This window comes from Rhynchophorus ferrugineus, unplaced genomic scaffold (genome assembly GCF_030347505.1).
Source record: "Rhynchophorus ferrugineus isolate W39M unplaced genomic scaffold, kcgeb_rfMv2 rfM7, whole genome shotgun sequence".
Lineage (NCBI taxonomy): Eukaryota > Metazoa > Arthropoda > Insecta > Coleoptera > Curculionidae > Rhynchophorus > Rhynchophorus ferrugineus.
In genome coordinates this window covers 14,077,940-14,103,732 of record NW_027472586.1, presented here as the reverse complement: position 1 = coordinate 14,103,732, position 25,793 = coordinate 14,077,940, and the positions used below count along the sequence as shown (strand labels likewise).

Below are 25,793 nucleotides of genomic sequence, written 5' to 3'. Positions count from 1 at the left end.
GAGAACCACAAAACATAGAGAATATTCTTTATATTTTCTCTCTATATATCTAGAATAATTCTCTATATTTTGTGAAAAGAACGTACCGCCTTATAAAACGAAGACAACAGAGTTTATTCTTTTCTATGCAATGTATTGTGCCAAAACCGAAATTAGTTGTGAAGTAATGTATGCAGCAGCTGTGCTCGGTTATGTCCGCAGTACAGCCATGAGTAAGCGCGAGTACCTTCGTCTTTTGCACAAAGCATCATCATAAAGTTTTTAACCAACGAAGGAGTTAAACCATTGGAAATTTTCGCTCGTTTAAAGGTACAGTTTGGGGATGCTACACCGTCTCAGAATCGAGTGTATACGTGGGTTAGAGAATTCCGGGATGGGCATAACAACATCCGTGCTGTTCGAGAACTTATTGAAGGTGATCGCCGGTTAAAGATTGAAGAATTCTCATCAGAATTGGGTATCAGCTATGCAAGTGTTCAATTCATCATCATTAATCAACTTGGTTTTAGAAAAATTACTGCTCGCTGTGGGTTCCAGGGTTGCTGGCCGAAAATCAAAAACAGGTCAAGGTCGGAGATCAATGAAAGACATCTGAATCGATTTCGACAAGAAGAGGAGGTTTTTTAGGCCTATTGTCAGTTTTGATAAGAAAGGATGAAGGCTGCCCAGTCAAAGTCAAAACCCGTCCCTCAGCCGGAAAAGTGCTTTCAACTGTTTTCTTTGACACAAGGCGTGTTTTATTCATTGATTTGCTTCACGATCGACGAACAGTGAATGCGGCGTACTATTCTAGGTTGTTGAGCGGGTTCATCGTGTGCAGTCCACTCGGATGACTGTCGATTGGACTTCGAAGTAAAATGATGGAGCCATGTTTCATCCATTGTCATATATCGACGCAAAAACTCGGGTTTATTACGCTTGAACATCTTCAAACACTGTTCCGAATCATCAACTCGTCGTTGTTTTGCACAGAGCTTTCTCATACCCAAATATTCGTGAATGATATGATGTACACGTCCAGTTGATATCTTTAGATTTTCCTGGGGCAGTGTCCGGAAAATCGATATCAAGCCGAGTTTTTGCAACTGTATTTTTTCCCTTCAAAAAGCAATATTTTTTTAACACGCAAAATTCCTTTCTATCCATCTTTTTCACAATAACAAAAGTTGTTTCACTCAAAATGCTATAATTGACAAACTAATGATCCAAGAGCTCATCAAATTTACACACGCATCTTTTGAGAGTTAGGTCTAACTAAAAAACAAATGGATTTAATTCTAGTAGCGCCATCTATGTGTCATATCGGGGACTTTTCAATTGGCCTGTTATATTAGAACAATAGGATATAGAGTAAATAATTGATAAAAGGCTCAAAGAATAAAAATATTATTTAATAGTTTCCTGTTTTATTGCACTAGTCGTTAAACACCTTAAATTTCATTAAAAGTGTATAATATTTATCAAATTACCGTGAATAATTATAATTTCTTCCCATATGTCCGATCTAAGCAAATTATGTAATTTATTTTATTTTTTCTACTTATTTTCATTACTTCTTTTTTATATTTATATAATCTTCATCTTTTAATCCATGCTTCTCATCTAAAATTCAAATTATTTGACAATTCGAAGCCCAATTCATGAAATTTTGACACGGTGAATTGTCTTGGTTTCTTTTTCTTTTTCTTCAAATGCGGCCGTTTTTCGGCGATTTCGTCCTTCAAACGGTCCAATAACGTTATGTAATAGTCGCTGTTTATGGTCCTTCCTTTTTCATGGTAGTCCATGAAAATTATTCCATGTGCATCCCAATATACTTTCGAAATTTTCGTCGAATTAAGAGGCGATCGACGAAACTGAGGCCTATTTTGAAGCAAATGACAAATCGTACTACAAAAATGGTATCGAAAAGTTGGAGGTTTGCTATAATCAGTGTATGTAATGCTGCCAAAAAAATGTATTTTACTATGGTAGGTCGGGGGCTTGTCAATTTACGTGTTATATGTCAAAGCCAGAGAATAATTTCAAAATTATTTTATTCATAAATTCTCATAGAATGATATACGATGCCCTTACCTATTAATACAATGAAATATGCAATGCAATAACTGTGAATAGAATAGAAAGTGCTTATTTTTCGTAATTTTAATATATTTTACCAAAAGTATGTTAGTTTAATTAATATTATATATGATATATATGTCTATAGTAACATAACATATTTTTAAATTATTGTCTCCATTATAAGTGAAACTTGCATTTTGACCACTGTGCGATCACTAGTCTGCATAAGTGAAGCGCTGCTCAGACAGATCACGACTCATATGACGAAACAAGTAGAGATGACAAGGAGCAAAGTCTGGACAATACGGCGGTTGGGGTAGCACTTTCCATTTTAATATCTCCAAGTATGTTTTCATACTCAGTCATACTGTCCTTGTTCAATTACATGAATCCGAATAGTAACCCAACGCTCCTAAATTCATAAAACCTTGTTCCTGTTCGAATTCATGAAAATATACAAAGATACCCAAGATTTGACTTTAAAATATGAATTAAAGCGCAGGAAACCAAAAGATTGAAGTAAACCAAACATATAGTATTACTCTTAACTCGTATCAGAAGAGAGAGGAGACTCGTACAGAATCAACATGCAAATCGTTTGAATCATATAGGCAAAAGGCATAAAAGTGACGTTACAAATACTGAAGCATGGGTAAATGAGATCAAAAAGAAAATAGAAATGAGAATTTTGAGAGGGATAGGATTCAATTTTGTTTGTTGAACAATATAATCGAAGATGATGAGAGATCGGACAATGCTTTCCGTTAATATGCTAAATTGTAGGTGTGTATAATTGTATAGAATTATTATTTTGGTAGTGTAAAGATAAATTAATGTTTGTGGACTAAACCTAAGGGGATCACCATATAAAAAAGCGCGCTTCTCGTCTCATTGGTGCTGTAGAAAAGAGTTTATTGCATATTATTATAGACATATAACTTTGATTTGTTATTGTAATATTTATATATAGACACATAAATTATATTTCTTACCTTACTAATTGTTTTATTTTCTCTTTTTTTCCTTTCAAAATGATTTATATTATATTTTAAAATTAAATATGTTTATATATATATATATATATATATATATATGTATATATTATAGGAGATGAAAATTGTACGACAAAATTTTAAATTGTGTTTCAAGAGAAATTTTAGGTTAATAACTGGCAACGTCGCAAATTAATTTCTATCCATTAGGAACTATTTCTAACCATGGGGAACTAAGAATGGGTTTTACTATCAATGCACACGTTTTAAAATCAGACATCAAGTCAGCTGTCAATGTCAGAATGGGACAATAGTTTTAATACAGATTTATAATCAGTTTTTTATAATATAAAATAACTTCGGATTTTAGAGAAATAACCCAGCAGAAAGATGTATCTACACAACAGGGAAGAAATGAAACCCGCTTGAAACATTGAAACCAGTGGAGAAGAGTTTAGTAATGCAGCAGTGTGTAATTTGCAAGGACTATTGAAGCACTAGAAAATTAGAAACATGGGGTCCAACAGAGTTACAGGTAGGATAAAAAGCCATTGAAATCAATGGCATTTCCAGTTTAGATACAAGGTATTAGAATGTTGATATAAATATTAATTCAACAGAATTGGAAGATAAAGCAAATTGACGTTCGACCCGTATTTTTAAATGGAACAATAGATACAGATATCTATATCAGGAAATCAGATAGTTTAATTACTGAAATAAGATACCAATAATTTAATCAAACATTGCTTGGCTAAGCTATATGTAAGAAATTCATCAAAATGTTGGAACATAAGATTCATTGAAAGAAGTAATATTCATTGGTGATCATCATTTAACGACTGCTCGAAGAATTCAACATAAAACTTTTTTTTGATAACATCTTTATTAGATTTGCTTAGTATAATCTCAATTATAAATTAATTTATTACTACATTTTATTTGTCCTTGGATTAATTCACAAGCAAGACGAGTATGAGATAAATACATCAATATATATTCCTCTATTATAAAATTATAAAAATTTAATATCAGCAAAAGTAGAGAAATATTTTAAAACATTAATAGAAGATTAAAGTGCAGTTTTATGTGCTTTTCCTTAGTAGCGAGATCAGATAATGCATAAAGTATTTCATATCTGTACAGACAAGGCAACCCAGTGGAATGGCACATATTTAGGTTCGGCAGCCCAAGAACAAACTAAATAATTGCTGTTAAAAGTGGACAGTTGTTTGGCGGCTATTTCTATGATTGTTCAAAGTTTTTAAGAATGTTTAAAGAGAATTATATCTAAAGAAAAAAGTTAGTTGTTTATTACCTGTTTATTAGATAATTGTGAAGACTTGTTCAATTAAATCATTAAATAAAATTAAATTCTCACATGTAGAAATAGAATAGTTCTAAGTTCAAATAAATCTATATGTAACATGTAATAGTTTTGTTCTCGCAATTTAAATGTATTTTTGTACTGAGCTTTGTATATAACGTTAATTAGGTTAGTTAATTGGTACATTTAAATTGCGATGGGGTGTTAAATATATGATTTATGTCATGGTATAACTGTGTGGTTTTGTAGTGGTAACCATTCGGAATCTAATATTACTAAATATGACAGTAACATCAATTACTGTCAAATACTCTTGTCAAAATTATTTATAGTATATTTTCCGATAAGATATAATAATTGAAAATAAATTAGAAATACTGTTTGCCTTCAAAGACATTAGTTAAAACTTTATGTTTATCCTTTACCTATATATGTACATAATAACAATAACAGCCCAATAATGATTTATTATAATAAGAGAAAATCGTCGTATTCTAACGACTCTATATATTCCTATGGCGAAAAGAAAACAAACCATAAAACACTTTTCGTCGGGCTGTCGGAAAATTCAATAAAACTCCGATAAAATAAGCAATAAAAAAAGTTAATTATAATTTCAACACTAATCTATTTCGTTTCCTTCCAGAAACGCCGAAAACAATACAGAGACGAATGAAAAACGAAATAAAGACATAAATCGACAAGTGTTTATTTATTTATCCGGGGCTCAATCTTGAGTCTCTTCTTTAATATATCCCAAATGAACCTTTTTACTCGTGGGACTGTGACAATTCGAGCTCTTACTTTCGTCACTGTCACCCTACAACATTTATAATTTATTTCACGCGGTAGGTATATAACCAGTAATACAATAATCATATGCGTATTTATCAACGTAAGAAAAGTCTTATAAAGATAAAAAACGTATGCCAAACATGTTTTAATATATCTACTTACATATACTAAACGTGAATAATCAGGTTCTTCATTCTCCGAACTCTCTTCGTCTTCAGAACTTTCAGCTTTCTGCAGGAACAATTTGATCTTCCTCATACTTTTTAGGGATGATAAGCTGGACGTCCTCACTGGTTTATTATTCGAGAAGCTGGTGAAAATATCCTCTGGAACGGGTGGAAGATTCACTACACTGTTTAAGTCAATCAGAGATTCTCGGGATAAATTTTCCGGGTATTTCTCATCGACGTCGTTCTAAGAATTGTGATTAAAACTTCAAGTCCGCAAGGGTTATTAAAATTACCTTGAAGCTTCTTGTGCTACTTGTATTTGCGTGCAAAATATTTTCGGAGAGTTTCTTTCTTGCTTCGAAATATTTTACTCTCTCAGTTGTCGAATTTTCATGCCATGCGTGTTCTTCTTGTTCGTGTTTTATGACAGAATGATGTTTTAAAAAATCTGCAAGAAATATATTACTTGCATAATTTCCATCTACACATTGAAATAATCTATGGACCTTGCAGTTGATCGTAATCTTGACGGAGATCCTCTGTTAATGCAGACACATTAATACTTTTTTCTAACAATTTGGAAACTAAATCAACCGACGATTTTGTAGTCATACTGAGAGCGTTCAGCGCTCTTTCTGCCCCTAAAACCACATTCATTGTTCTAAGCTTACATAGTTTATAAAAGGTTACCATTTATCATAGTTTTAAAATAATTAATGTATTTTTCGCCTGTTACACAACATTCTTTAATATCCACCGTGATGGCCAATAAAATCGAAGCCTGTTTTAAAATTTGCCCGTTGATATCGCCGTTTTGCTTTTCACTCGAACGACTCTGCTCAAGGGGCATTGTAATTTTTGTTGTTAAAAAGACCGAAACTATTTGACAAGATACGGAAGCCGACTAGAATTTAGGAAATTGTCTTTAGCGAAAGCATATCTAGTTGCCTATTAGATGTTTGAAAAAAGGTCAAAAGTGCATTATATTTATAAAGAAACTACTATATGATTATATTCTCTGAAAAATATATGTTGTACAGTTGTGAAATATATAATCGAAATATTACAGGTACTGTAATATTTTTTAACATATAAAATAGGATTTAAGGTATCACCCACTTATTTGTGACAGACGGAATATTTTATTAGCTAAATAAATTTAATATTTTTGTCAAAATTTTTCTGTGTATACTTATTTTCTTAAATATTTAAAGATTACAGTGGATAACGAATTAGCAATTTTAGTACAGGATATAAGAGATATAATAATATAAATAATAAATATATAATATATTATATGTATTAATATATCTAAAGCTTTTTACTTTTCTTATTGTAGATAATTGTTCGTTGGTATATAAATGGTCATCTAAATTAAGGGGGTAATAGTAAACTAGATTAATACAACCGGTGGATAAAAAAGTTATATATTATAACAAATGAATTACAATAAGTTTCATTCAAAAATAAATTATACTCTTACAACATATAAATTAGACAGAAAGAATGGAATAAACTAAAATGAGTCATTGAAGCTAATGTTTCCGAAACCCTCAGTGGGATAACTGTGTCTCATCGATGATCCTGTATTTGGTATAGCACGAATAAATTTATACAGTATAAAAAGCATTAATAACGTGAACAAATAAATATCGATACGATAATTTAATGTCCATGCGATCAGAGCTCCAAATAAAACATATCCTAAAAATTGGTAGCTAGCGAAGTACCTCAGACTGATTCTTGGTGGTAAGTTGACATTGATCCGAGGAGAACCAATAACAGATTTGTCATATTTGTGAACAGTCATAGGGGGGCATAGGATCTGACGACACAACCTTCCCCAGAATGACGGGTTATGATAAAAATAGTAGAATTTGTCCCCAAACTAAAAAAAGAATAGTTAATCAAGTTAGCCAAAAGTAAGTTTCTTAAAACTTACATTTTCGTTAATATACAGAGCCAGCTGATACAACATTCTCACAAGAAACGCACATTCATCACTCCTAATGGGCAACAAATCCGGATCACCATCATATTTGATGGTCTTCAGCCGAGTTCTTACCTTATCTGGGGTCAAAAACTTAAAATCTTGCGATATCTCGAAACCATTGCCGTTAGAAATCATGGTGGTTTCCGCTTCATCTTCAGATATCTATTTTAGAAGCAACAGGGTTTATACACAAAAATAAAATCAAGTAAAAAATTTAATACCTCTTCTGTTATGTCGAACATGTCCCTCAGATTTCCCATGGATGCCTCCAAATACATGGGTACCTTTTTTCTCTCTTCAAGACTGAACTCGTCATTGGACATGGGTGATTGCAGGAAGTATTTAATAGATCCCCAAAATCCGGAATAGAGTTCATTCTGTTCTTGCTGCTTCATTTTTATTAAATTATAGGCAAGCCTACTGGACTTCTTTATTTGTAGCATCAGTTCGAACACCTACAATTTTATACATTAAATTGTAAAAATTACTACATCAGGTGAGGCTTATGTTGTTTACTTCATGCGCGGGTGGCTGTGAAAAAAGCGGTTTATAACAAAAATTGGGTCCTTCAAATTCCAATATTTTTTGCTTGGTGATAACGGTCCATTTTCTGTCTGTCGGGCCTATTGTACTATTCATGAAAGTTACATTTCCGTTTCTATCTGCGAAAAACTCGGGAAGTTATAAAAATGCTCTTTCAGTTTCAATATAACTTGTTATTACTTACTATTACGAGAAATTCGCGATGCCGGCAAGGTTGTAGACCAATTGATGTTGGGCGAGACGGTCGGTAAACTATTTTGCCATCCGATGTATTTCTGGTGTGTCGGCGATTGTTGGTGATTCTCAACATATTGTTCAATTTCTCTTAAAAACTGGGGTAAATTTTGCTGATCAAAAACCTAGAAAATTCTACATTTTACAAACTACCGATTTCTATCTCTCGCTTAATGCCATACCTTAGTAATTCTGTATAACATGAGCGAAATTTTCGGACTGACCAAGTCGACTCGGCCAAATCTAGGTAACAACTGTTCAAATATCACGACATAACAGAGAAGATTCTCAGCGATAAAATTTAGGTGTTCTTTAGTGGGGTGTAAATTTTGTTTATCGCAATTCAAGGCCACATCCTCAACGTCGGGATTTACATAAGTTGGGTTACTGGAAATTATTAATTATATTGTGTTTCGTTCACAAGGAAATTATAATTTTACATCTTTTTAATGATATTTACGGCTGGATATCTCCAAGGTTGTATGTATGTAAGCCACAGCTCCAGTACCAACCTAAAAGACCCATCCAGTGGCCAACGATGTATCAGATTCCTTAAAAATACATAGAATTTTCCTTGGATCATAGGGATGGTAACCTTTTTCAGCTCAGACATGTTTGTATCATCACACTTGGCACTGTCAGAGAACGAATGCAATTGTTTTATAAGAACCCTAACAATTCTCATGTATTCTCCAGTTGGAAGCTCATTATAACGCAGTCTCATTGATACTGGTTTGTTATAAGAGTTATTAAGATCACTATTATTAATTTTTTGACTGACAGAGTCATTATACAACCACATATCAACAAAAACTGTTAGTACTGTTTCACTTCTCCATATATCATTGCATGGTTGCTGTCTATCTAAATTCACAGTGGTATTGTCTTCAATTGTTTTTTTGAAAACAATTGGACTGACTAAACCAGGCGGCCCAATGTTTCTGGGAGAATTACTAAAAATTAAATTAGTATAAATTATATATATTTAAAATTCACATTAACTTACTGAGCACTAGAGGGAGGTGAAATATGTTTATTGCGATTTTTTCCATTATAATAAAATTCAGGAAGAATTTTAGTACAAGGATCTGTAGGTAAAAAATGTAAAATGTAGTGACAACACAGCCCATAATACACAGTGTTCCAAGATGTTACCATGGATCCACTTCTCTGCTGTAATGGATTTATCAAGTGGTATGCAAAATGGAAAAAATAGTAATCAAAAGGATCTAGAAATATACCATTGAAAAAATGTATCAGCAATAGGCAAATATAAAAAATAACTTACTCAATAACAAGGTTATTTGCCTCGTTTGAGGATTCATATTTACTAGCTCTGAATAAAATGGATGTCCTAAAGGATGCTCAATAATTTGTTTTATTTTACTCTAAAAGCATAACCATAAAGTAATTTTGATAATTTTTCTTTGTGTAATACTTACTGGCAAGTATGATACAGGAAATTCATATTTAATATTTGGGTCTCTTAATAAAGTATATATCAATTTAAATAAAGGTCCGCAGGGTGAGAAAAAATGGTAAAGTTCCTTGACATCTTCACCACTGTTACTAGTACAAGAGCGTAAATCCCAGCAAACAGTGCCCAGAGGCCCAAAAATATGATCAATTAATTGCGGAAAAAGGTGGTGCAGCTCCAGTAAACTACTTCTGTCTAACAACATAGCTAATTCGGCACAACGAGTTCGAATAGGTTGATTTAAGGCATGCTGGACAGCCACCTAAAATAAAAGATAATCACAATACAAAGTAATTTCAAGATGTATATAAAAATTACCCAAAAATTATCTTGATCAACAGAAAACATGTTAACTTGTTACGACTCAAGTCATACCCTGTTATTAGTGTAGTTAATCTTTAGAATTGGAAATGTTTTTAAAAACTATTGCCCGCTCTTCTTCACATAACCTAACAAAATCTTTTTCTATTTTATCTGATGTAGGGATGCAGAAGAAATATCGATATTTTCTGATATAATATCGATATTTTTCAGAATAAATTAAATACAGTTTTTAAAATGCCTTTAAAATTGTATTTAATTTTAAAGGTTTAAGACCTTATTTTATATCCAAACGCAATCAAAAAATTCTAACGAATCAAACCGCATAAATTTGTATAGTGTGTTACTCTTAACACTAACTTAGGCAGTTTAATTTTGGGTGTGTATTGATGCAAGTACAGAAGTTTGCTAATTGCTATAGGTATATAAGTTTGCTATAGGTATATATATATATATATATAATGTAAGAACTGATTAAAAATCATTGTATATTCGGCGAATTTTAAGAAAATTGTGGATAATAATTTGAACAATTTATTTTATATTATTTATTATATAAATAATTATTACAAAAAGGTAGCACTTTTTACCTATTATATGAATAGATAATCAATATTGATGTTAAATTTAAAGACTATTTTCTATTTCTATACCGATCATTTGCCATAGTGATTTTCAACGGGCTTTTGTGTTCCAGTTTCCGGGATAGTCTCGTTTTATCAAATCCCGGCCTATCCGGATTCCTCGCTCTTTTTCTAGATGAATCCGACGAGTCACTTTCTTCGTCCGATTCTTCTGATTCGGATTCGCTCTCGCTGCTGCTGCTACTGGCCGCCGATTCCGATTCACTCGAACTTCTGCTGTCGCTTGATCGTTTCACTTTGGACCATATAGTAGAAGCGACAGTTGGTGTTTTTTGAGTCTTGATAACAACGGCTACCTTGCTTTTCGGTTTTTCTGTTATCCTTTCTCCGCTATAGCTCCTTCTTCTTCTTTTACTTGACGTGCTCGAATAAACTCTGTCACTATGTAATGTCCTTTCAGGTGTTCGCCTCCTACTAGATTTGCTGGACATCTCATATTCTCTTCTCCCCTCTGACAAGGGCGGTCCTCTTTCTCTGTCTTCGTATTCTCTGTACATACTTGACCGTTCGAAGTTTGATCGGAAGTGATCGATACGGCCGGATCTATTCCTCGTGCTCAGTTTCTCGCTCATGTCTAAATAATCCCTGGCCAAATGTTCAATGGGTGGCGGTAGATCAGACAAATCCCGTTCGATGGCAAATATCATTTTCTGATTCCTATTTTTCAGCTTACTGCCCAAGTCTTCAGTTCGATCGGAATCTGGATGGTCTTTTCTCATCATTAATCGATTTGCAGGCCCCAGCATGTGTCTCAAATCTTTTTCATTGCTGGTTCTCTCGATTTCCTCCGTCTGCTTTTTGATTTTTTGTATAATCTTTTTCCTTTTCATATTCTCCTCCTCCTCATCGGCATACATCTTCATTCTAGGAACCCTAGTTATCTTTTTTCTTTCCTTTATCTCCGGCTGGTCTTCAGTTTGTTTGGCTGAGTTTAGTGTCTCTTCTATTTCATCATGCTTCCTTTTGATACCTAATCTGGCCAAGAGTTTCGGATTCTTTATCTCAATAACAGGTTCTTCATTATCTGAGTCATTATACATGACTGGTTCTCTTTCTCTAGACTCAGAATCATTATCCCAGTTCCTGGCTAAGGATCCCCAGGGATTTTTATTTTGATTTAGTTCCCTATTTCTCTCAAATATACTTCTAAGCTCTTTTTTGTGGTCCCGAATTGAGCCTTTCTGAGTTGGGTTTACAAATTTTTTGTAGTACCTGTTGCACTTCTCAAATTTAAATGGTATTTTATCAGATACCATGGCAAATCTGATTAGAAGACATTTTGTTTTTGGGTGTGGTACACCAAGTCGCCAATAACCTGGTGGAATGGGTATCGTTATTTCAGAAATATCTACTGAATTTTTAGGATAATTTTTTTTAGTAGGTAAGATGACCTCTCCAATTTCATTTTGTAACTCAATTTCACGATTTTGATTTTTGATTAAGATACTCTGTCCACTATTGTCTGTTGGTTCTTCTACATCATCTAAAAATTCTTTAGGAAATATATCCTTGGTCTGTCTAGCTGGCATCCCTCTAACTGGTTTTGATTTAAAATGCATTGCTCTTGCTGCAGATAAATTATCTAACCATACAACATTGCAACTATTCTCGTCGGTCCACTCAATGCCATCAGGAGCATAGCCTGAAAAATAATCTACAATATCTTCGGGTTCCATATTACCTAAGCCCAGTAAGTGAATTTTGTCAAAATTAAAATCATTCTCATTAGTTGTGTTTATTCCCAGGCTTTCAAATAAATCTAGCTTATTTTGGTGTGTAAAACTGTGTATTTCATCTGGCTTTAAAGCAAATCTTTTGGCACGCTCTTGTAATTTTTCTTGCTCACTGCGATCAAATATATTGATACCAGTGGTAAAAACTCCAGTACCACCAAATGTAATCTAGAAAACATAGGTTTGGGAATAAAACATATTTAAATTTTACTCACAAAGTTCTGTATAATCTCCTTACTTTTTTAATTGATTGGGTATCTTGTGGCAATTCAGTTTCGGTATCATCAAGTATTTCCCCTTCCTCGTTTTCGGAATCAATATCCATTTTTCCATTGTCATTATTAGAACAATTATTTTCTATTTGTATCCTTATATTAGGGCGATTATTTTCAATATCTGTGTCCATTTTTTATTACAAAACAATCCTCAAACCATAAAGCATACCTTAAACAAACAATCCCCTCTACTACAAGATTGACGTAAAATTGACAGATGACAACCTTGTTAAAATATGTGGATATTCTAAAATTTTTAATTCAATTTATTTTATTAGTATTTTTGAGTAATTTTATTCAAACCAAATATATCTTTATGATTGATATTCTTTTTTGCTTGGCGGAGAGATTTTGCATCGATATTTTCAATGATAATAGTAATATACTTTAAAAAATATCGATAGTTATTGCCACCCCAGTTATTATTTTCTAAACATAGATTCACATCCGATTAGATAATTTTGTTATTAATAGACAGTAATTGTTGTTAATCAGTGGGATGAATTATAATAAATTGAAATTAATTGTCTGATAATAATGTGCAGATGTATTGTCCATAAACTAAAGAAAGTACCTCAAAGTGTATGTTGGCATTGGTTAGTGTGGATTTACTATTAGAAATGTCAAAGTCAAGTCGGTCAAGGAAAAAAATTTACCGGTCAGTCAGTGCGAGTTCGTCTGTGTAGAAGGAGGGTTATGAAACATGGCGAGTTCTGTGCTGGACGAATTTTGCGGGTCCCCATTTTGGGTGAGAAACAATCTATTTTTTGTTTTAACGAATCTGACAACTTATATTTGTACATTTTTATGAATAAAAGTAACATTTTCTACAAACTGCCTTTTGTTCACGATTTTATTTTTGTTGTAGAATTCCTCTCTCACCTGGTACACTGATGATCCTGATTTTACACCATGTTTTGAAAAAACAGTTCTCGTATGGGTACCCTGTTTGTTTTTATGGTGTTTTTCCGCGCTGGAAGTGTATTATATTATCAAGAGCAAAAAGAAAGACATCCCCTGGAACTGGTTTAATGTTCTTAAACTGGGCATCACTAGTGTTGTTTCTCTGTTAATGTTAAGTGATTTCGCCACGAACTTACGGAAATCAAGTTCGGAATTTGTACCTAGTGTCGACATTTATACGCCAGTCTTTAAACTGTTGTCCTTCGTAAGTATTTTGTATAGTTTTTTTAAACCAGTGTTTAGCTAGAGGGCATTGTTTCAAAATTCATTTAAAGTAGATTTTTATAAAATAACATTTTAATTGCTTCTTGGGAAAGATAGCGGACAGACGGCTTGATCACTCGTTCTGTCACTTTAATATACCATAATTAAAAAGTAATCAACCAAATATTATGCATTGTTTGAATATATGCTGAACAAACATGTGTTGCTTCATACCATTTTATATAGTTTCGCTATTAATTTGTGGCATTTATGTAAGCCGCTTTAACTAGATCAACTATCGTTTGTGTATTTTAAACAACCCTTTTACAAGGCGCATTAGATTTTCTTAATTAAAAGTTTTATTTATTGTTTTTAAACATTCTATTTCTGTTGGTGTTAAGTAATTTTTACTTTTTTATTATTGCAATATCTCATGTTTTAATAGTATAGTTTTGAATTAAAATTACGATTTCCCCCAACCGAGAACGATGTGATTACTATTTGTTATAATTGCTTTTAATGGTTCGTGTCGTGGGTGTCGGGCTAGGAAAACATTCTGGGCACAAAAAAGCAACCGTGTAACGATCATTCCGATGATGAATACCCGGAGGCCATCTATAATACCTGTTTGGGACCAGCGAGAGGCATGAAAAAAGCGAAGAACGCAATAGCAGACATCCGCTGGGATTATTTCAATTCGCCCAGTTCGGTAAACATTTTATCCTTGATGAAAGGCATGCATTTTTAATGAGCATCATAGGGATCAATAAAAAGACTATTTTGAAATATGGTGTAATATGGGAAAATTATAATACCTATGGGAATAATATAATTATATTCATAGTAGGGTATTTAATAATTATATAATACAATATTTACTTGTATATCTAGAATCCACCGGAAAAAAGAAAACCACCGAAACATATATATTCTGTTCAAAACATTTCAGTGCTAGATAAAGTATCAATAAGAACAATATTTCCCAATCTCCAAAACTGAAGTATCAGATATTGATGGCATCATCAATGAAGTATAAACAGAGGTACTGACTCAAAGTTAAGAAGTTAAACCAAGATAGTTTAAAGATTCTATTGGGTAATTAGAAAATAATTTGGAACTTTGACGGAGGACAAGCAAGCAGAATTCTCTATATGCAAGCAATAGCAGAGAGACAGCACAAAACTGTGTAATATAGAAAAATGACCTTTGCAGAACTTTCTCTTTTCCTTTTATGCACAATAGGTTCATGCAGATTGGATTTAATATTGATTCTGAACTTAACATGTCTTTAGTGATATTTGTCAGTCCTTCATTATCTATCTATTAGTTTTTTTTATATTTTCTGTTAATGTACCACATCAAACAGCAGTTGACATAAATATAGTTATATATTTTATATTTGTAATTTTACTTGATTTTTATTTTAATATAGTTAATTTCTATTAGTGTTTTTTTGTCTTTGACTATTGAGAATTAGTTGGACCTGTTATATAAAAATAAATCATATGGAACTACTTGAAGGAAAATCAGATAAACACCAGCTATTTTAATTTTATTGTTCATTTTTGATTTTACACTTACATAACAATTTTGATATGGATTAAGATCATGTTGAAATTATTGATTTAGTTATTAAAGAAAGCTTACATCGATCTCAAACTGTTCTATATTTTCTACATGTCGAGTATGTTTAATGTATCCCAATTAGGGCTTTCATTGTTGATGGCAAGGGACAATTATTGAACACAATTCTAAATCAAACGATCATTTTATTTAGGAGGCGATAAATTTCGTGTGTGAGAACTTGGAAAACGTTTAGGGGGAGATCTAAAATGAAGAAAACGGGCTTTGGAAGAGGGAAAATAGAATTGAATTTATTGATTAATCTGAAGGTGGTGCTCTTGCACAACAATGCTTACGTCGTCCTATATAAGGAGTATTAAAGATATACAATCGATGCCATGCCTGCTGATACACGCCCACGAACAGTTCTATAATATACATAGTCTGTTCAAAGTTATTTTGTACATACGTCATTTAAATTTGACATCAAAAGGTCGCAATGTTGCCGCACCAACTTCTTTTTCAGTTTGGCTTTGACATATAACAAAATTCTAATGTAAGTAAAATAATTGAACAAAAATATTATCAAATATAATTTATTTTAATATTATGGTACATCTAACTGTTAAGTTAATAATGCATTACATTTTCCTTGTCATTAGATTGTTAGGGTGTCGTTAATAGTTTTATATTTTGTTAATAAATTTGGCAGCTAACATTCGCACTATAATGAAATTGATGCTGTTTGAATTTTATAACTTTTAAAAACATAACCTTACATTCTACACTTACCCTAGTTCTTCCATATTTTAAAACCAATGTATGTTAAACCACCATGAATAACACAACAATTTAATTATTATTACTATGTAATTATTAATGTAACACAATATCTAAATATCCTAGATTTTATTGTTGTTTTGACTTGATCTCGAAAAGAATGTACCGCCATTAGAAAAGGATGGCAATATAGTTTATTCTTTTTTTATGGTTTATTCTTGTTCTATTCTTTTTATTGGTTATCTGGTTATATTATTGGAGATAAATGTGGGGTAATGTATCCTGGCAGGAATTACTCTCAGTGGCGTTTATATAAACTTCAAATTATCAATAATTCATAATTATGCTTTGGCCAATTTGGTATTAGTTTCTGACTTATAAATAGTTGTTTATAATTTTTAGTTATAACCGTAAAACGTTATTATCTTAAGATACGAATAAATAATAAAATAGAGGAAAATAAAATAGTTAAAGGTAAAAGGATAAATAAATAAATAAAGAAAAAAAAGAATTAGAAATGTATAAATGGAATAACAAGAATGGAATGAAATTAAAAAGAGGAAACTGGAATGCTCTGTGAACACACTCACCGTTCGATGAAAATCTACGAAAAAGTTTTTGTGCTTGAAAGAATGAGCTATCTTGGGTTTTCCTACTTTCCTGCACGGTAGTGATATTCACTACAGGGGAAATTAAGCAATTGTTTGGGACATCAGGTCTTAGGGGGCACCAGAAATAGCAAAAAACTTTGGTTTTTGTTGCATATAGTATCTACTCCACGAATCTCTTTCGTCTTTATACATATTTTAAGATACGTAATGATTTATCTTGTATTAAATACGTAATACGTAGATAGAAAGACCGATACTAGTTTACTTAGGGCGGCCCACAGGTGGGTATTAGGCGACACGAAAATTGGTCCTTGTGAAATTCCCATTGGTTTACATTGAACATGCTCACTTCGTTTAAAACTTAATAGAGCGGTAATAATTAACAGAACAGTGGCGCGATTGAAACAGTCAAGTGATAGCGTTTGCAATAGTGTTGTGGGCGGATTTTTTATGACTATTTATTGGTTTTATGAAAAAATAACAGATATTGAAGAACACTCATGTTTCATAATAAAGTTTTATCATTTGGACGTGCTGCTCAATCGCGTAAATTGCCACGGTGATTTGGCATCAAAGACTGAATAATACACAACAGGTTAAATATATGCTGCCAAAGCATGACCGCAGACACAGACTGCCAACATCGTCTCGTCCCCATTGATAAACCTTATATAAATTACTTTATGATAACGAGTTAAGTAGCAAAAAAATACAGATTACGTATCATTATTTTTATAATTAGTAACCTCTCCTGAGATAATAACTTTACTAACCTTACCGACTTTAGCTGTATTTATTTATTACTAGCCGACCTCATAGACGTTGTCTTATCTGAGCTATGAATATTTATTTTGAACTGTTCGATAAATTATGTAAAAAATATTTCAAAAACAATGCTTTTTGATGTACAATACTATTGGTTTTGTTTTCTAGCGCGGAAATAGATAATTGATAGTTTTCTTTTTTGAGCGGAGAAAAATATATTTGTACTTAAGATTTATAAACATAATTATTTTTGAAGATACTAATATGGCTGAGCAACAGCTGATTCCAATATTTAGCTTGTAGCCATAATTTCCTTTTCAATTGGTTAAGGAAAATGATATTTCCATTCAATAATTGATATAGATTTTAATGAAAAACTTGATATTAAAATTAAAATTAGGAATTGGATCTTGGTTAAATGTGGAATATCACATTTGGGTCCATAATCATCTAGTTGGTGTGTAATGCAAAGAATAAACCTTGCTGCTTAAAATTATACACAAAAAAAAACAAATATAACCAGTCACAAAGACGGTCGTGTGAGGTTCACAGGTGTGCCCTGTGAAGTTCACATTTTATATTTCTATGTTTTGTGCTCATATTAGCTGTTAGACGATATTTGTTAAACTATTAAAACATGCGAAGTTTAAATACTCGTTAAAGTTGTTCTCAAGTTATGGCGCCACCAAGAGAAATATTCAAATATTAAAAATTCATTTTTATACACACTAATATATAATAAGTAATGTATTTATACATAATATTGATTAAAATAATAAATGTCTGTATATTAAAACATATTAAAAATGTAATGCAAACTATTTCAAGAACTCACACTCATTATCCTTTTTTAGATTGCATTTAATTACAGTTACATTAAGTTTCAATAATCAACTAAGTATTAATAAGATAAATTACTACGCCAAATATGAGTATACATGATCTTTCATTAGTTTAATGTTATAAACATAAGTATGGAATAAGAAATAAAGTAATACATGTTTGTATTTTTTGTAAACAATTTTGAAATTGATATTTAACTTTGGCATGTAAATTAAAATAATAACGAAGACAATTAGGTAATTTATTTTTTAGAATTTGGAAATGCATATTAAAAATTTTTTTAAAAATGAAATTGCATTGTTCTTTGCTTATTTACTTTGCTCTTCTATCTGGCCTTTGCAGATAACTCATCTTTAGTTTGCCTTCTATGGCTTTCATTTCAAATCACCAATAAATGAGGAATTAAAATTCTATGCATGTTTTCTACGTTATGTTCTTTGCAACATACATTTCAACTCTTCATGCAAAAATTAACACTTTATGCATTTAAAAAATACATTTACTATTATATTTTATGAAAAATATCGATATTTTACAAAAAATATATCGATATTTTTAAGAAAAAATAAAAATAGGGAAACGCTAGCTTAACAAAATATATTATTTCTAAATTTCTTAAAGAGTAGTAATACTACTACTCTAAAATTAAGTACCAAAGTTGACTGAGTCCATTAAGGACCAGTTATATCGAGCAAAAAAATATCGATATTTTTGCTGCATCCCTAATCCACACGGTTACCCGCTAGGTTTTGTTATGTATTTTGTGTCATCGATCTGACGGCTATTCTTGGTTACTTGATTTAGGCGTTTTTCGTTTTATTGCAATATATTTACTTGTTGCGCATATTACCCAACAATATTAGGCCTAAAAATTCTTCCTCGATATAAGCTTTAACCGTGCCAAATTGCACGCCTCGAGATGTCTTCGTATTCTTCAAAAAAGGAGGCAAAATTATCGCTAAGCCGATTAATATATAACAGGTCAATTGAAAAGTCCGCGGCCTACCATAGTAAAATACTTTTTTTTGGCAAAATTAGTTTTTTTTTATTCAACATAATTCTCTTCAAGGGTGATACACTGATTATAGCGACCCTCCAACTTTTCGATACCATTTTTACAGTACGATGGGTCCTTTGCTTCAAAATCGGTTCCAGTTTCGGCGATCACCTCTTCATTAAACGAAAATTTCTTCCCAGGGAGCATTCTTTTGAGATCTCAGAACAGGAAATAGTCTCTGGGAGCCAGATCTGGAGGATACGGTGGATGAGGAAGCAATTAGAAGCCCAATTCATGGATTTTTGCCATCGTTTTCACTGACTTGTGACACGGTGCATTGTCTTGGTGAAGCAGCTCTTTATTGTTGTTTAAATGCGGCCGTTTTTCGGCGATTTCGTCCTTCAAACGGTCTAACAATGCTATGTAATAGTCGCTGTTGATGGTCCTTCCTTTTTCAAGGTAGTCCATGAAAATTATTTCATGCGCATCCCAAAATACAGACGCCATAACCTTGCCAGCCGACTGTTGCATTTTCCCACGCTTTGGAGCGGGTTCATCGTGTGCAGTCCACTCGGATGACTGTCGATTGGACTTCGGAGTGAAATGATGGAACCATGTTTCATCCATTGTCACATATCGACGCAAAAACTCGGGTTTATTACGCTTGATCATCTTGAAACACTGCTCCAAATCATCAACTCGTCGTTGTTTTTGGTCAAAAGTGAGCTCGCGCAGCACCCACTTTGCACAAAGCTTTCTCATACCCAAATATCCATGAATGATATAATGTACACGTTCAGTTAATATCTTTACAGTGTTTGCTATTTCATTCAATTTTAATTTATGGTCATTCAAAATCATTTTGTGGATTTTTTAAATGCTTTCGTCGGTAAGAACCTCTTTTGGACGTCCACTGCGTTCACCGTCTTCGATTCTCATTTCACCATCTCTAAATTTAACCTACCAATCCTTGATGGTTGATTTTCCTAGAGCAGTGTGCGGAAACTCGATACCAAGCCAAATTTTTGTTTCAACTGTATTTTTCCCTTCAAGAAGCAATATTTTATTAACACGCTAAATTCCTTTTTATCAATTTTTTTCACAATAACAAAAGTTGCTTCACTTAAAATGCTATAATTCTCAAACTAATGATCCTACAACTGTCAAATTTATACACGCATCTTTTGAGCGTTAGAGCTAACTAAAAAACATATGGATTTTTCAATTGACCTGTTAGATAGATTATGTTCTACTTTTTCCGGTTATCTGGTTAAATCAACTCGGTGGCGGATTTATTTACTTTTAAACGTTTTTTTTTTTGTTTACAGTTGCTGTCGGCCGCCCTGCTGGTGTACAACAGGAAATATGGCCTGCGCTCGTCCGGACTCCTGTTTCTATTCTGGTTCCTGCTGTCCTTATTCGGAGCAGCTCAGTTCAGGTCCGAGATACTCAACGCGCGGAAGGCCGACGGTCCCGAATCCTACTACTCCTACGTCAGCTATCTCATCTACTACCCCCTGGTCATACTCATGTTCCTCCTCAACTGTTTCGCCGATCGCCCGCCCACCATCACCAAGTATCCCAAAACCAAGGTAAGTTCTCTCCGAGTCGGAATCGCCGGGTTTCGATCGACGAAACAAACCGGGTACGGATTCCGTTTGTTTTCCGTGGCATAGTTTTTTTTCTCCTTATCGTGTGACATCGCAGTTGCCGTGAGCACTCAAGGATGCTGAGGCAACGAGCGCGGGACGGAACCGGCGACCTCGGTACCCGAAAAATTTGGTTTTAAAATTTCACAACGCGTCCTGCGATTGATTGTCATTGTCGTCAATCCGAGCTACTTTTTTCCCTCGTCGATTCGGTGCGAATTTGACGAAATACCGGTAACGTGTCTGTTTGAAATTCACGAGCCCTAAAATTTTATTTTGCCACGTTGCCAATTCTTGTAATTTTCTTGGACTCTTAGATTAATCGAAAATTAAAGTGTTGGTTAGTTTATTTATACAAATTTCATTGTCTGTTAAGTACTAAAATAATGCCAAGAACTTTTGATACAAACCTAATAAAATATTCGATTTATAAAATATGTTTCATTATAGTGAAAAAAACAAATAGTCTATCCAAAGTAGCACTGAACTTACGTCATCTCAATTTATGATGTCAAAACGGTGCAACATTGCCGTATTTAACGGTGATATTTTACCAATTTTAGTTTATTTTAGCTTTGATATACAACAACATTCTAATGTAAATAAAATAATGAACAAAAATGTTATACAATATAATTTATTTTAACATTATATATATATATATATATATATATCTATGTGATTTTTTAACTGAAATAAAATTAGAAGGAAAATATTGTCTGGTATTAAAATGAATTTACAAACCGCAAAATAGGCAATACATTATACATTTTATAAAATATAATTTATTTTAATATTATAATACATCCAATGCATCTATTATCGAAGGATTTAACATATAATTAATTATGCAGCACAATAGTTTGTAGGTTAGAGTTGTTTTATAATATTTACATTTAATTCTTTTCCAAACCACCTATGGTATCTATGGTATTTTATTTTCATTAGAGAGCATATTTACTTTTTTATTTTCAGTTCTTGTTTCCTTTGTCGCTGTGTTTCCTTGTCAGGTCATTCTAATATCACTGTATCTGAACGCAACCCTTTATAAAATGCTGGTTCGGCCAGTCTGCCGCTATAGAGCACAGGACTGGTATACGTACGTCTTTCAGAGACAACTTGCACTACTCCAAGTGTTCTAATCCAAAAAAGCATAACACCAAATTTCTTAAACTTAAAGCAACATCAGCAAAATACCATTTGGTACTAGCTGGTCATATTGGCCCACACAAAAGAAGGAAAAAGGACCAAACGTGTTGCATGAATGGCAACACTTATTTCTGCTGCTGGGGTGTCAGATCCTACAAAAAAGTAGAAGCGACAACACCGCTTCCCGTGTGTTTTTATTTTCGTTTTGTGCAGAACAATTTTTAAAATAGTATGCTAAAATAATACAGTTTTACATGTTGCTTGTTAATTTCAATTTTCGTCGATGGTTGCTATGTTTTATTGAAATCGTTTGATTATAATTGTATTTTTCGTCCGTAGTTACTTTTGTTTTATGTATATTTCGACAGCGACAGCCTGGATCGGGATGGAAATTTGAATTTTATTTTGTCTGACTTTAAACATACATAAATAACAAAGTGCGTGGGATGCTAGTATCTCGTATCGCTTTCCTGCGTGAAATACTATCCATGTTTATCAATCCGCTTGAAATGTTTTTTAATCATTGTTCCGATTGCCTGCATAAAATAAAGAGACGGATAGTCCGTCCAATAAAATAGTGAATTCACGTCATCTGAATCGATGACGTTAAAGCGTCGCAATGTTGCCGCATCAACTGTGATTTTTAGTTCATTTTATCTTTTACACACAACAAAATTCCAATTTAAATTAAATAATGAAACAAAAATACTGTTATAAAATATAATTTATTTTAACTTATTTTAATCTAATGCATATTTTATCGAAGAACTTATAAACTACAATTAATGTAGGTTAGAATTGTGTTTTATTATATTTCCATTGAACTTTTTTCCACGCCACCTATGAATTCTACCCGCGTTTTTTATATATTGGTATCCATGGGAGGTCTAATATATCTAATTGTTGTATATCTATGTAATATATTTTACTTTCATTAGAGAGCATATTTACATTTTACGATTAGTTTTTGTTTCCTTCGATACAGTGTTTCCTTGTCATTTTGATATCATTGTATTTCTCCTTAGTTTGTTCTGTTAATACCTATATACATATTTCTTGATATAACTGTATTTAATCACTGCTAATGCATTTGCCATATCTGCGAATGAGTTAGTATTCTTTAGGGTTGGTTATATGTCTCGGGGAATGGAGGTAAGACGAAATGAAACAGTGGTGTTTACGTTATGTGACCGTTATTTATTGAAGTTATATAAAAAAAGTGAAATTACAAATAGATAAACGGAATCGGCGCTGGATTAACTTGTAAGCGAAGCATGGGCAGTCGATGGTGGCACGTCTAAACTGAACTATGGTCAGTCACTGAATGAATAAAAAGGTACCCTTCAATAATCTCCCAGATAAACGTCTCGGGGTTGCCAGATATTCGTTATCGTATACTAGTTGGCGCTGCTGGCACCCCGCCCGTGTTCAACATCTGGGATGATATTTCTGGGTATTTTGTAGACCGTCATTCCACGATGTTAAATTCGACATGCCTCAAGGGCGCTACAATTCTTTTTCTCCCCACACATTTCAATCAAGTGCTATGTATATTCTGAAAAATTATACACATATCTGTGCACATAAATTTGAACTATAATAAGATTTCCACATACACAAGCAATACAACATAAACGACACAACATTTAAAAGCTCAAATTATCGAACGATCAATTGGAATTCTATGTACCAGAGATATTCGGTACGATTCATAATTTCCTTGAATGGTACCTACTTGTCTTTGTATGTGTATTAAGAAAAAAAAATATTAAGAAAATATAAACAAATAAAACCCGCATTTACAATCGAAGGTAGGGAAAAAATTGCCAGTTCTTGCTTTTAGACCTCTAGTCCTCTAGTGGTTAAAATCCACAGAATATGGTTGCAGTTGTGCCCGTTTAAGTTACTATTCTATATTTTAGTATTTTGCGATTGTTCTTTGAAATATGAATTTTTTTTTATAACATCTTTATTAGATACGCTTAGTACAATCTTAATTATTATTATTATTACAATTAATTTATTACTACTTTTCCTATGTGCTTGGATTAATTAACAAGCAAGACGAGCGCGAGAAAATACATCAATATGTATTCCTCAGTTATAAAATTATAATTATTTATTAATTATTAACTTATAGCTATAGTTTACACTAATAATACACACTAAATGTTCACACAAGTTCGTATGGTTTTGTTCGTTTCAATCTCCTAACATCCTGCGCGCTGTCCAGCAGTTGTATTACTTCCACGTTAGTATGATTTAGTAATCTTCTTTCGTGTTTCAAGGCGAAATCCTGCACAACTTCGCAAATCCATTTTATTTCCAGGCTATCGTGCAATCGAAGAACCTTGTCTTGACAGCGTTGTATGACTAACTGATTTGAATTTTTAGTTCAACCCCATATTTGCACCCTATAGGTCCAAATTGGCTTTATAATTGTATTATAGATCAACCTCTTTGATTTTAGATCAAGTTGAGAGTATCTTCCGACTAACCAGTATAGTTGTTTTATTTTGGTTCTAATGTGTTTTGCTTTTTGTCTAACGTGATGCAATATGAAAATGATTGAATGAAAATTGATAGTGTTAAAAATCTAAGTTTGATTATTTTTAAGTTTCTGGTGAGTTCCTTATTTATTTTTTGAAGTCGGTTCATTTTTTTTGTTAAACATATTTTATTGTCGGTCATGTTGTTATTCTTTTTATTCTATTTTTTTCTAGAGGTAATTCACATTCGGGTATCGATCCGTATAATTAATGTGTTATGCGGTTAGGTAAATAACTGTTCTTATCGAACTTATTTTTTTAATATTAACCAGCCTACTTGTGGTTGTATATATTAACCGAACTGAGAATTATAGGAATTATGACTCACTGTAGCAGAATAGTATATAACCAGATGGCAATGATAAACGAGCACCTTGGAGATATGTTATCCTTTAACATGGTGATGGTTTATATATGATCAAAATAATAAACGTTGAAATGTATGTTTAGGTACTATTGAGTTTAACGTTACTTATTATCTTTATTTATTGGAATTTAGGGATAAGTATATTTTTCGATTTATTGGCCTATAATTTATTGAATTAATTATGTTTTCTTTGTAAAACTGTTAATTGCCATTGCGTTTATTATTTTGAATTTGTTATATTGAGTTATTCACAGAGATAGATATCTACATAAATTTATTGATCAATAGTATACACCAACTAGATATTTAGCATCTTTCAATGTAGTCATCTCCGTGCTCTACACACTTTTGTCACCGATTTGAAAGCTTTAATATTGCTTCATAAAAAAATTGAGGGCGAGTTGTGAGCCAATTATGTACATACTTCTCTACTTCTTCATTGCTTTCAAATTTTTTCAAGTGATTCTTTCAAGGGTGCAAACAAAAAATAATCACAGGGTGACAAGTCAGGGCTATAAGGTGCTCAAGGGTTTCCAGCGCATGTCTTCCAATTTATTCCTTGTGAAAACTGCGATGTGTGTTCTGGCGTTGTTATGAAGGATGATGACGTCTCGAATGAGTATTTTATCGATTTTTGTCGACTCTAACGACACAGAATATTAAATCGCATTCACTGTTCGTTGATCGTGAAGAAAATCAATGAGTAAAACTCCCCTTGAGTCAAAGAAAACAGTTGAAAGCACTTTACCGGCTGATGGACATGTTTTGGCTTTGACTGGGTAGCC

The 25,793-nt window shown here is 32.6% G+C and overlaps 4 protein-coding genes across 9 annotated transcripts in view; 1 reads left to right on the top strand and 3 right to left on the bottom strand.

Moving 5' to 3' along the window:
- Positions 1 to 5,005: 5,005 nt before the first annotated feature.
- On the bottom strand, positions 5,006 to 6,244 carry LOC143199587 (uncharacterized). Its single transcript, XM_076409511.1, has 5 exons — positions 6,039 to 6,244; positions 5,855 to 5,989; positions 5,642 to 5,796; positions 5,341 to 5,592; positions 5,006 to 5,203 (listed from the first exon to the last, which is right to left on the bottom strand). Exons 1-5 carry the CDS (start codon positions 6,196 to 6,198, stop codon positions 5,111 to 5,113), a joined length of 795 nt encoding a protein of 264 aa, XP_076265626.1. The 5' UTR covers positions 6,199 to 6,244; the 3' UTR covers positions 5,006 to 5,110.
- A 515-nt stretch (positions 6,245 to 6,759) lies between these two features.
- LOC143199946 (sphingomyelin phosphodiesterase 4) lies at positions 6,760 to 10,055 on the bottom strand. Its single transcript, XM_076410147.1, has 11 exons — positions 9,914 to 10,055; positions 9,561 to 9,857; positions 9,407 to 9,506; positions 9,125 to 9,347; positions 8,559 to 9,071; positions 8,301 to 8,505; positions 8,069 to 8,243; positions 7,858 to 8,003; positions 7,563 to 7,796; positions 7,291 to 7,503; positions 6,760 to 7,236 (listed from the first exon to the last, which is right to left on the bottom strand). Exons 1-11 carry the CDS (start codon positions 9,941 to 9,943, stop codon positions 6,865 to 6,867), a joined length of 2,508 nt encoding a protein of 835 aa, XP_076266262.1. The 5' UTR covers positions 9,944 to 10,055; the 3' UTR covers positions 6,760 to 6,864.
- Positions 10,056 to 10,449: 394 nt separating this feature from the next.
- Positions 10,450 to 12,770, bottom strand: LOC143199948 (uncharacterized). The gene is made up of 2 exons (XM_076410150.1): positions 12,532 to 12,770; positions 10,450 to 12,461 (listed from the first exon to the last, which is right to left on the bottom strand). Exons 1-2 carry the CDS (start codon positions 12,697 to 12,699, stop codon positions 10,551 to 10,553), a joined length of 2,079 nt encoding a protein of 692 aa, XP_076266265.1. The 5' UTR covers positions 12,700 to 12,770; the 3' UTR covers positions 10,450 to 10,550.
- Positions 12,771 to 13,157: 387 nt separating this feature from the next.
- Positions 13,158 to 25,793, top strand: part of LOC143199943 (multidrug resistance-associated protein 1) — a 71,409-nt gene continuing 58,773 nt past the window's right edge. For all 6 annotated transcript variants that reach the window (XM_076410143.1, XM_076410141.1, XM_076410139.1 and 3 more), the window contains exons 1-3: positions 13,158 to 13,316; positions 13,437 to 13,736; positions 20,623 to 20,886. In XM_076410143.1, the coding sequence (XP_076266258.1) occupies positions 13,272 to 13,316; positions 13,437 to 13,736; positions 20,623 to 20,886 (609 nt within the window). In that variant the 5' untranslated portion in view covers positions 13,158 to 13,271. The remainder of the gene's footprint in view (positions 13,317 to 13,436; positions 13,737 to 20,622; positions 20,887 to 25,793) is intronic.

Bases quoted from the DNA above. Each gene is read 5' to 3' on its own strand.
- LOC143199948 (XM_076410150.1), bottom strand. From the start codon at position 12,699: ATGGACACAGATATTGAAAATAATCGCCCTAATATAAGGATACAAATA. The intron at 12,462-12,531 runs GTAAGGAGATTA...TATGTTTTCTAG, and splicing joins ATACCCAATCAATTAAAAAA to ATTACATTTGGTGGTACTGG.
- LOC143199946 (XM_076410147.1), bottom strand. From the start codon at position 9,943: ATGTTTTCTGTTGATCAAGATAATTTTTGG. The intron at 8,506-8,558 runs GTAAAATTATAA...AATAATTTCCAG, and splicing joins GTAAATATCATTAAAAAGAT to TAACCCAACTTATGTAAATC. The intron at 7,237-7,290 runs GTAAGTTTTAAG...TTCTTTTTTTAG, and splicing joins CTCTGTATATTAACGAAAAT to TTTGGGGACAAATTCTACTA.
- LOC143199587 (XM_076409511.1), bottom strand. From the start codon at position 6,198: ATGCCCCTTGAGCAGAGTCGTTCGAGTGAAAAGCAAAACGGCGATATC. The intron at 5,990-6,038 runs GTAACCTTTTAT...ATGTGGTTTTAG, and splicing joins TTTTAAAACTATGATAAATG to GGGCAGAAAGAGCGCTGAAC. The intron at 5,593-5,641 runs GTAATTTTAATA...CACAATTCTTAG, and splicing joins GTAGCACAAGAAGCTTCAAG to AACGACGTCGATGAGAAATA.